Source organism: Peromyscus californicus, unplaced genomic scaffold, assembly GCF_007827085.1.
Source record: "Peromyscus californicus insignis strain IS unplaced genomic scaffold, ASM782708v3 Scaffold_11__1_contigs__length_118956290, whole genome shotgun sequence".
Classification (NCBI taxonomy): domain Eukaryota; kingdom Metazoa; phylum Chordata; class Mammalia; order Rodentia; family Cricetidae; genus Peromyscus; species Peromyscus californicus.
In genome coordinates, this window is record NW_026294402.1 from 15,212,743 (window position 1) to 15,224,585 (window position 11,843).

The 11,843-nt window shown below is 36.1% G+C and overlaps 1 protein-coding gene across 1 annotated transcript; it reads right to left on the bottom strand.

Moving 5' to 3' along the window:
• Positions 1–1,253: 1,253 nt before the first annotated feature.
• On the bottom strand, positions 1,254–11,349 carry LOC128102417 (olfactory receptor 7G2-like). The gene is made up of 2 exons (XM_052726172.1): positions 10,418–11,349; positions 1,254–1,314 (listed from the first exon to the last, which is right to left on the bottom strand). Exons 1-2 carry the CDS (start codon positions 11,332–11,334, stop codon positions 1,254–1,256), a joined length of 978 nt encoding a protein of 325 aa, XP_052582132.1. The 5' UTR covers positions 11,335–11,349.
• Between the last annotated feature and the right edge of the window lie 494 nt (positions 11,350–11,843).

Consider the following 11,843-nt stretch of genomic DNA (forward strand, 5'->3'; position numbering starts at 1 on the left):
ATAATTACAAACACAAGAGAAATAACTACATAACTCAGTTTTAAGAATATTGACCCATCCCGCGGGCCAGGTTATTGGGGAGACCCGAGGAGGCACCTCCTGAAAGATCAATGGGGCGAGAGAGAAAGGAGACCAGGCGCAATAAGGGAAGACAGAGTCAGTCTGAGTCACGTCAAGGTCTCGTTTATTGACTGGGTATTGAGGCTTATAAGCAGGGCTTCAGGCAGGGAGGGGGAACAGGGGAAGCAAAAGGAGAGAAGAATGGGAAATTCCTAAGGAAGGGGGAGGTCGGTTTGGTCCCAGGCCCCTGCAACTGGCTGATTAGCACGTACTCCAGGAAGTTGTACAGCCCGCGGTTAGGCCAGGAACCTGCTTTTTGCAAGGTTTGATAAAGTAAGGAAGGTCACACAAAATTCAAGACACAGCTGTCCGGAGTTGGTCTCTAACAGAATATCTTAGGAAGTAATTATGTAGATTAATCACAATAGAACAAAATAATGAATTATATTATTTTGACCAGTAGTCTTTTTTTTCCTTTTCCTTTTTCCATTTTTATATTAATTAACTAATTAATTAATCCCAGGGTAATCACAGTTTCCCCTGCTTCCCTCCTCTTTTCCAAGTCCTGCTTCCCAACCTTCCCTCCCCCTCCTCATGCACTTTTCGCCTTTCTCTTAAAATAAGTGCAGGCTTCCCAAGTATATCAGCCAGCCATGGCATATCAACTTTCAGTAAGAGTAAATACCTCTTCTCCTATTAAGGCTGGATGAAGCAACCCAGTAGGAGAAAAGGGTTCCTAAAGCAGGCAACATAGTCAGAGACAGCCTCTGCTCCCACTTTTAGGAGTCCTACAAGAAGACCAAGCTACACAACTGTAACATATATGCAGAGAGCCTAGCTCAGTTACATGCAAGTTCTCTTGCAGTTACATGTCTGTTCAATCTCTGTGAGCCCCTACAAGCCCAGGTTATTTGATTCTGTGGTTTTTCTTGTGGTGTCCTTGGTACCTTTGACTCCCATAATCCTCTCCTCCACAGGATTCCCCAAGGTCCACCTAGTGTTTGGCTGTGGGTTTCTGCATCTGTTTCCATCAGTTTCTGGATGAAACTGTGAAGGCAATAGGAATACCTAGACTTGACTTTATAGACTCCAACATAGGAAAGGGCCACCATCATAGACCACCTAGTGACCAGGGGCTGTACTCAGTTCCAGGAAGAATCTCAGGAATGTGCCATGGCAACTAAACAGATACCCTAGAAGCAGCCAATTAAGAAATAGGGTATTAAATTTAACAAGATCCAGATGATCCTGGAGCTATGCTGTCTGCATATCCAGATAATCCTGTCAGCAGGTTGTGGTTCTGTGCCAAAAGTCTAACCCAATAGTTACAAATTTGGTTTTGTGCCAAAAGTCTAGACCAATAGTTTCAAAAAAATCACCTTGCCGCATATCCCTTTTATCCAATCTCAAAATGCCAAGGCTTGTAATTCCTGGCTTGTGTTTTTTTCCTTTAAAAACCCTCCTACCCCTGAGTCCCTGGCCACTGCAACATTTCCCTCCTGCTGTGTCAGAGCATAGGGTGGTGGTTCAGGTTTAAACCTGAAAATAAAAAGACCCTTATGTGCTTGCATCGGAGACTGGCTCCTTGGTGGTCTCTAGGGGATTCAAGACACAGGCACAACGAAGCCTCTCTGATGACAGTTGTGCTAGGCAACTATCTATGAGTATAGCAGAATATCATTAGGAACCATTTCATTGAACTTTTTTTTTTTTTGCCAGTTGTGTTTGGTTCTATTTTAGGTCTCTGGGCTGTCCTGACCCTCCAGGCTTTGCCAGGGATAGACTCCCTCTCATAGTATGGGTCTCAAGCTGGACCAGTCATTGGTTGATCACTCTCATAATTTCTGTGCCAACTTTGTTTTAGCATATCTTGTAGGCAGGGCAAATGATAGGTCAGAGTTTATGTGGATGGGTTGGAGTCACAATCCCTCCAGTGGAAGTCTTTTAGCCAATATTTATGACAAAACATGTAGGAAATATCATGAACTGAACCATGGATAAGTTAAATATGTGAATCATAGCTAACTAAAACATTGGATGTGTGACTAGATTATTTTCAATACTAATAACCCAATAATTTATCTGATTATTGAAGATAAAAATGTACCCCTGTGAAACACAAATATACTGATCAATTGTTCTCTACTCAAGAAGGATATTCTCTAAGAAGAGGAATGGGTATTCTGTCCTGAATGATAGACCTGAATGAGGTGTTCTCAGACTTACTTTTTCTATCTTTGCATCATAATATCTAAAAGTCCTCATTAAAACACAACAAATTCCCCTCAAGTGCCTGCCTGCCTTGAGGAGATTTCTATGAGGGTCCAGAACAGATGCTATAAGCAGCTAAGCATACTAATCTGAGGGATATCAAATAAATCTAAGCACATTGAGTTCTTTAGTCCATTCACTTTATTCTTCTAAGTCAATTCTATTTACACAGTTTCAGCCCTGTCCTTGTATTCAGCTCCTCTCTGTGCCGTTTTCCTGTCCTCATAGTTTTAGTTAAGCTCTTATGCTTTTGACCTGATCTTCATTGTCCTCCATTCTTTTTTCCCCCATCTATATCCTCTCTGGCTTCTTACCCCTGGCCCTGATAAACTCTACAAGAGATCTGCTTTACCCTCTAATCAACCTCTGTCTTCCTCTCTTCTCTCTGGCCATGTGGTTCTGTGTCAGCTGTTCCTACCTTACCCTTCATTCTTCCTCTCCTCTCTCTGGCCATGTGGTTCTGTGTCTCTGGAATTCTGCTCCAGTCCTCACTGCACCTGGTTATGCAAAATGCCCTGTTGTCTTCAGTCAATTGCTCTGGAAAGCCACTAGGCTTAAAGGCTAGGGATGGTATGAGCTTCATTTGCACAAGAAGCAAAGCTATGCATCTACAGCCTACTTGTCTCCTAGGCTCATCGAGGGAGGGAGTTAGTTACCTAGAAGTTCAGCAGGTCTGAGGAGCTGAACTGTTTGCCAAATGGTCTGGGAATATTTGAGCACGCAAGAATTTCATAGCAGAAGACAGCTGAAATATTAAAAACTGTATAACACCAAATATTCCATGATAAATGGCTTGCCTTTAAGCAGACCCTTGGCCGGTCAAAGTATAGCTTTAATACACAACTGAATCTCTATAATATATTCTTGCGGCCCACAAGAAAAACATCTATGATACCGTTCTGTTCCTGGTATACATGTCCTTAAAGACCAAAAAGTGTAGAACTGAGTTCATTACCACTATTGTAATGACTCCTCAGGAGGGTTTTCATCATTCTTTTCTGTTTTATTCTTGTGTTCACTTTACTGACTGTGGGGGTTTGAATGAAAACAGCCCCCATAAACTCAAAGGGAGTGGCACTATTTGAAAGGATTAGGATTTGTTGCATTGTTGGAGTAGGTGTGGTCTTGTTGGAGGAAGTGTCACTAGAGGTGAGCTTTGAGGTTTCAGAAGCTCTAGCCAGGCCCAGTGGCTCACTCTTCCTGCTACCTGCCAATCCCCGGTATAGTTCTCTTGACTGCTTCTCCAGCAACATGTCTGCCTGCATGATGTCAAGCTTCCCACCATAAAGATAATGGACTAAACCTCTGAACTGTAAGTCAGCCTAAATTCAATGTTTTCCTATATAAGAGTTGCAGAGGTCAAGGTGTCTATTCACAGCAATAGAAACCCTAACTAAAGACACTTACCTTACATGCATATCACATATTATTTATCTAACAAATTACATTTTCCCTTAAAATTATGTACAAAGGTATTACTATGTAACTGATAATACTAGCAAAGCTAATTTTACTTTATCATTGAAGATATGACTTTTATATATGGTTATAAATAGCAATACTGTATGTTATCAAAGACATTAGAAAAAGTGAAACTTCACTCCACTGAATTATTAGTGAATGTTGTTAAATGGTATTTTATTACACATTATTTCAATTTATTTATGAAGGAGGCATGTGCATGCTATGACACACGTGGAAGTCAGAGAAAAACTTGCAAGAGTCTGTTCTTTTCTTCCACTACGTGAGTCCTAGGGATTAAGCTCACATAGTTAGGCTTAGCTGAAAGAACTATTGTGCTCTGAGCCAGCCTGCTCTCCAGAATTGTACTTTGAAAATCTGCTTTATAAACTTATTAACTATTTTTGTTGTATATTGCTGTACATCATAAACACTGACTAAGGAATCCAACCTCGAACTCCAAGTAGGTCTACAGGACCCATTTTGTTTGTGTGCATGACTATCAGCCACCATAATAACTGTGATGTCCAGTGCCATATGGAATCTAGATATTATCTCCCATCCTGCTGTAGGTTAACTCAATGTGTACGCTTATCTGAATATATAAGGTTCTAAAGTGGGTTTCTGTGTGGATTTTTCAATAAGCCTTTATTGTCATTTGCCCTGCCAGTATTCCCTCCTCTACCTTGCCCACTATTCCTTTTCTCTCATCCTCACCCCACTTCATTCTTCCTGTTCCGTTATTCCTTCTCTCTCTTATGTTACTGCAGTATATTCCCCCTTCCTTGAAAGAACCCCTCCTCTGCCACTGTTTCTTAATGGTTCCTGACTTATTTTGGTCTTCAAAATGTTATACACAGACCTAAAGATTAAAAAAGTTAACATTCATTTATAAGAACTGCATGCCATGGTTTTTGTTTGTTTGTTTTGTTTTCTGGGTCTGTGCTACCTCACTCAGGATGGTTACTTCTAGTTCCATGCCAGTGAATTTCATAATTTAAGTTTTTAACATTTAAATAATATTTGATTGAGTAAATATGCCACATTTTCATTATCTCTTTATCAGTCAATGGTCATCTAGGCAGTTTCTACTTCCTGGTTATTGTGAATAGAGCAACAATGAACATGGAAGTGCAATTAACTCCATAGTAAGATATAATGTCCATTGGGTATATGCAAAAGAATATTATAGTTAGACTACTATTCTAAGATTTATGAGGAAACTCCACACTGATTTCTGCAGCAGTTGCACAAGTTACCACTCCTACAATCAGTGAAAAATGTTGCTCTTTACCCATAGCTGAGCAAGTTAATGCTATAGTTTATTTTATATTGGCTATTATGATTAAGATACAATTAATTAAAAGCCTTCAGCTAAGTGCTGGAATAATGTAAATAGAGCCCAAAATTCAAGACCATACCAAGTTAAGTTTCTACCTTGTGAAAAAGGGCATAAGGACTTCCCTGGTTTTGGAAAATGACTACAGTAAAAAGCTGCTGATCATGTGGTTTGGAGGGTGAAGGTATTCTGAGCTGATAGTTTAACTTGCCAATGACATTCATTTGTTTCTTGCTTTAAAGTCATGAAAAATAAGGGATCATAAGGGACAAAGACAACTATACCCTTGAAATTAAAGTCTCAGATATTAGACATGTTTCTAGAAGATTTGGCATTTATCCTGTTGAATCATGTCTTACTTTGTCCAGTATTTTCTCTCCACACCCATATTCCTCCTCTTTGTAATGGTAATGCTTAGATATGTAATTTTCTTTTTAATTTTTACAGGGGCTTATAAGTAAGAGATTGCCTTGAGTCTTAGAAGTCATTTTGGACTTATGAGGTACTGCAAATGTGAAAGACTATAGGGACTTTGATATTGGAATAAATGCATTTTACATTATGGTATAGCCACTAGACATGTGACTGCTTAGGACCAAGTTGACGGTGTGTCCTTGGAGAAGAATGTGTGTCATTGGAGGTAGGCTTTGAGAGCTTAAAAATGTAAGTCATATTTGTTTGAACTCTTTTTCGTTCTTGTGCTTTAAGATGTGAGCCCTCAGCTTCCTGATTCTACCACCATACCTTTTTTGCCATTATGGACTCTCACCATCTTCAGTCAAAGTCCAAACAGACTTTATCTACTCTAAGTAATTTGCCTTGGTCATGACATTGTATCACAATAGAAAAATAATCAATATAAAATCTCAAAGTAGTATCAATTTTCAATTTCCTGATGGATAATTATGTTGAAATATTTTTCTTTCAGTCAACTGTTTGTATTTACTATTTTGAGAATTCTCTGATTATTTCCATATTCCATTTTAATTGTTGTTTCTGAAGTTTTTTGTAATATTTTGTCTACTTTAGAGACTAACCTCTTGTCAGATGCATAGTTAATATATATTTTTCAAATTCTCTAGGCTGATTCTTCAGTCAAATGGTGCCCTTTGTTTTACAGACATTTTAGTTTTGTGAGGTACCATTTATAAAATTCTTGATCTTAATGTGGTTCCTGCTGTTTAAAAAGTGTTGTGCTATACCTATGAATCCAAGTATATTTTCCACTTCATCTTTTACCAATCTAAAAGTATTAAGTCATATGTTTAGTTGAATTTGGGAGGTGAATTTTGTTCATTTTGAGAGATAAGGATCTAATATCATTCTTCTACATGCACCTCTTCAGTTTGAAAATCACCAACTGTTGAAGATGCCCTCTTTTCTCCAGTGGGTAATTTCGGCCTCTTTGTCAAAACTCAGGGGGTGTAGGTATGTGGGTTATATGTGTCCTCATTTGCATTCCTTTGAGAATTGCGCCTCTGCTTATATCAGTACCATAACTTTAAGTATAGATCTACGGTATTTTTTAATATCAGGACAGGTGCTATTTTAGCAGTTCTTTTATTGTTCAGGATACTTTGACTACCCTAGTTTTTTTCCCCCTTTCCTTTTTTTTTGGTGAGTGTGGTTCCCATGTCTAATTTTTTAAAAAGTTAATTTCTGTGAAAAATTGCAATGGAATATTGATGGAGATTTCATTGAACTTGTAATAGCTTTTCCCAAGTATTAGTCCTACCAATCCATGAGCAACTTTCTATCTTTTGTTATCTTCTTCAATATCTTTGTTCAATATCTTAAAATTTTATTATGTAAGAATTTAACTTCCTTGGTTAGATTTATTCCAAGATTTTTGGTGCTATTGTGAACTGGATTGCTTCCTGATTTTTTTCTTGGTGTGTTTGTCATTTGTACACATGAGGTGTACTGATTTTTGTGTATTAATTTTGAAGCCGGCTAATTTGCTGAATGTATTTATCAGCTTTGGGGTTTTCTGGAGGAAAACTCTCATAGCCTGCAGATAAGGATAAATCTTTTCCTCGCTGCATCTGTTTATTTCCTTCTTTCATCTTACTGCTCTGATTAAGACTTCAAGCACTATATTAAACAGGAAATGCTTTGGGTTTTCTCTATTTAGCATGATATTAGCTGAAGGCTGGTTGTTTATTGCTTTTATTATGTTTAAATACATCCTCATTATCAATATATTTTCTGAGACTTTATGATGAAAGGATGTTGAATTTTGTCAAAAATTCTTTTTAATATCTAATTTGATGTTAATGTGGTTTCTATCCTTGATTCTGCTATTTTGGTGGATTACCATTTTTATGTATGTCTAGCTATTCCTGCATTCCCAGAATGAAGGTAACTTGATCATAGTAGATCTTTTTAATGTATCCTTGAATTTGATTTAAAAGTATTTCTTTGTGAATAATTCATCTATTTTCATCAGAGATATTGGTCTACAATTTTTATTTTTAAATAGAAACATAGATGAAATGAGAAACATTAAAACAGATATAGCAGAAATTCAAAGACTTAGATCATTTGCTGCTCTTGCTTTTTTTATTTCCCAATGGTAGCAACTAAATACATAAAATTACATGTTAGCTTTTCTTACCTGTATTACTGAAGTTCTTGTAAGTTCTGCTCTTACTCTTATTTCATTCTTTCTTTTCTTTTATTGAAAATATATTTTTTCTATATATTTTGATTACAATTTTTCTTCCTCCAACTCCTCTGAAATTTGCTCCACCTCCCCTCTCTTCCAAATCCACTGATTTCTTCAGTGATCCTTAAGCTTAAAATGTGTATTAACATTCTCCAAGTATTTATTTGGTTTCAAACTTTTCCCTTGTTATTGACTTATTTATTTTTCACTTTATATAGCTATGTTGTTTGATATATAATCAAACTACTTTCCTCCCTATAATTTATTTCACTTTCAACTGCTCTTCTTTGAAAACCTCCCATATTTACCACTCTGAAGTTGATAGTTTTTTCTTTTCCTTTGATTATTACTGTTCCATATAATGTCATTTTATAAGATGCAAGGAATTACTTAATTGATTTATTTATTAATTATTTTGTTGCCTATAATGAGGTCAATTTTAAGAAAATTTCCATGCCTTACAAAAATCTTCAATTATGTGAGTATTTAAATTCACTTGATTTCTGTATAATTTATTTCTCAAGTTTCTTTCCTGATTTTTTTGGTTAAGTATATTCTAGATATGTGAGAATGTGTACTCAGTTTCCACTAGTATTCTCTGTGCCTATGTGGTGTGTTATATATAATAGTGTTTGTTTTATAAAATTTAGAGCCCCAAGTTTCAGTAAATGAACACTGAAAATATTTATCATGTTTTGATATATTATTTTCCTTATTGATTTATAATGACCCTCTTTGTCTCTTCTGACTAGTTATTATTTGCTATCTACATTGTCATATGTGATAATTTAGCATCATCTTTTCTGCCTTTTATTTGCTTTGTAGTTTGTATTCCGTAGATTCTTAGGGTTGGTCTCTTGAATGTATACTAAACTTTTCAAAGTTTTCATCTTATTTTTAGATTTTTTTCATATAATTCTGACTGTGCATTTCATGTAATATATATTTCATATGTATATATATACACACAAATATTTATATGTATATGAAATCCCATATGCATGCCTGCATTGCACAATAGGTGATATTTCTGATGTTGCCATATCTAAGGTATCCAGTCTGAAACCCTGACAGTACTAAAAGTCTCCTTTCCCCAAGGAGCTTGCATATTATGAGCAGCTCCTTCCTTTGCTGGTGCTCGAAACATATAATGTTTTTTTTTCAACTTTTATTCAACTCAAGGTTGTGGCCAGATTATCAGATAACTCATTAAATTGTACCTATGCTTGCATGATCTGGCTGTATTAAAACACTCCACAAGTAAAGAAATCTGTATTACAAAAGAAAATGGTTTTATAAATATTGACTGCTGTTCATATATGTGCCTAGGCCCTTACCAGAACTAAAGAACTGTAGTTTTTATTTTTGCTTTCCCAGAGAATTGATAAACAATATAGATACCTTATCTGAGTTAGATAGATAGGCATTCATGATATAGATCATCTAGACTTTTATGATGATTTGCTCATTAGATGGACCTTCTACTTATTAATTAGGGTCACATACTCTTCATGAGTGTTTGCACTACTCTAAATATAAACATTCTTGCTGTGAACTGTACTATTGCTATATATTAATAGTTCAATATTAAGTTATTTGCAGGAGGTGATAATAAGATAACATCCCTTCTAAGGCTCAGAGAATGACACAAATTGGTGTCTTGAAAGAAAGCAACAGGCACTAAGAGAGATGGAGTGTGATGAAAATAACCCTCTGAATTTACCAGAGAAAACTCTACCTTACAGCAAGATGCAACTAAGATTTCATATAGATCAGAAGGTAGACAATTAGTCCAACTTTCCCATGACTGCAATGTTTGTAAAGAGGAGCAGAAGCCCTAAATAATACCATGATTGAAGTAAACATGAACATAAAATGTTCATGTCATTGTCTGTGTGTGCACCTTGTGCTTGCTGAGTCTACAGTTATCTACAGTGTTTTAAAAGCATTTGGAACCAAAGTATGCATGAATTTTTCTGTAGAATTAGAATCACCTAAGAAAGGAGCTTGGTGGGATAAGGGATTTAGACTTTGGTTATAGAAACACTCTCAATTAAGTTGAGCCCTAATGATCTTAATACACTCATTAATATTTGCAAGTGTACTTGTCAAAATCTGCCTTTGCCTTCCTTATTTGAGGTGAACGAAAGTGTATTGATTGAAAGTCACTCAAAAATAACTGACTTAAACTTAATACTAAATAATGCATATATTTTGATACACATCTCCATATATCCCACTTTAAAGAGTGTATATATACCATACTGTAACTCATAAATGCATGTAAGTGTGATTTTTAAATTAATTACACATATATATCAGCAGTACATCTCACTGAAACTAAAGCCCCTATCTAAGTCTCTGTTTATATGTAGTGAGAAAACAAATTATATTTAGAAAGTAAAAGAAATGTGTCAAACATCTGAGATGTAGATAGAGTACCATACTCAGAACACAAAGACAAGAAGAAATATAAATTTTATTATATTTCATCTCATCATTCACAATGATATAGTGGAAGAAGAGATATGCATTCTGACTCATAAGGAATGCTATCAGTGTGACTTATTCTAAACAATGAAGTCCAAAGCCAACGATGTGTTTGAAAAGAATGTCACAGATGAAATTTCCTCAAGGCTTCCGTTATGTCCCTATTCCTAAGACTATAGATAAAGGGGTTTATCATTTGAGGGACCACAGTGTACATCAGTGAAACCACTGCAGTACTTCTTGTTGAAATAGTCAGAGCAGAGCAAATATAAACCCCCAGAGCTGTACCATAAAACAATGACAAAACTAACAGATGAGAGACACAGGTAGAAAAAGCTTTGTACCTTCCTTTCACTGAAGATATTCTCATAACTGAAGAGACAATTTTGGTATAAGAGAAAATTATTCCAGAGATTGGAACACCACCAAATATGAATGTTGAAAGATATATCAGAATGTTATTGATAAGGGTATCTGAACAGGCAAGTTTGATGACCTGAGCAAGTTCACAGTAGAGTAGTGGGTTTTCCACATCTATGCAGAAGGACAACCTCAATAATGTCAGACCAAGTAGAAGAGTGTTTTCAAGGCTAATTACCAGGGACAATATAATTAGCCAACCACAGAAGCTGGGGTTCATGATAACTGTGTATCTCAGAGGATGACAAATGGCCACATATCGATCATAGGACATCACAGCAAGGAGACAGTTTTCGAATGAAGCAAATTCCAAAATAAAGCAGACTTGAGTGAGGCAGCCTGTGTAAGTTATACTCTGATCCTGTACCTGCATGTTCACCAGAACCTTCGGGATGGTAGTTGAACTTAAACACATGTCAACAAATGAAAGATTGGAGAGAAAAAAATACATGGGAGTATGTAGGTGGGAGTCAGAACTCACAACCATGATGATGAGTAGGTTTCCAAGGATGGTGACCAGATACATGCAGAGAAAAAGGCTGAAAATGAGTGGCAGCACAGCTGGATCATCACTTAGTCCCACAAGAAAGAATTGTAGGACATCTGTTTGGTTTATACCCTCCATGCTGTTGATGAATCTGATGGAAATATTGAGTGAATTAAAATATAGGAGCAACCAACAGACACTTTAGCAGCACTCATAAATATCTCCAAAGCAAATGTAAAAAATATAATAGCTTTAGCCTCTCTCCACTCTTACTCATTACTAAGTTTAGCGGTTGATCACTGACAGTCCCTATTTAAACAAGTCATCCAAATGTTATAGATATGTATCAGATCTATAGAAAATAAACATTTAACATAAAAACATGTATGATATTGTGAACCCAGGTATCTACTTAACTATTTCCTTCTGCTAGTTTCTCTTTCTACTCCATTTGAGAAACAAATTATTTTATTAATATTAGTTTTTAAAAACTTCTTGTATGTGTACAATGTACTACTATCAAATTCAGTGCCTATACCTTCTTCCCCCTTCATAACACCTTTTTCTTCCAAATATTCCCCTTCCTACATCCGTGTCATTTTTGTGTGCCTGTGCAAGTCAACTTCTTCAGCCATGTCTTCAACTGT

Coding starts and splice junctions, on each gene's coding strand:
- LOC128102417 (XM_052726172.1), bottom strand. CDS start 11,334: ATGGAGGGTATAAACCAAACAGATGTCCTACAATTCTTTCTTGTGGGA. Junction 1,315..10,417: donor GCCTTGAGGAAATTTCATCT/GTGACATTCTTT, acceptor CAGACAGCATAG/CTCCAGGATCATCTGGATCT.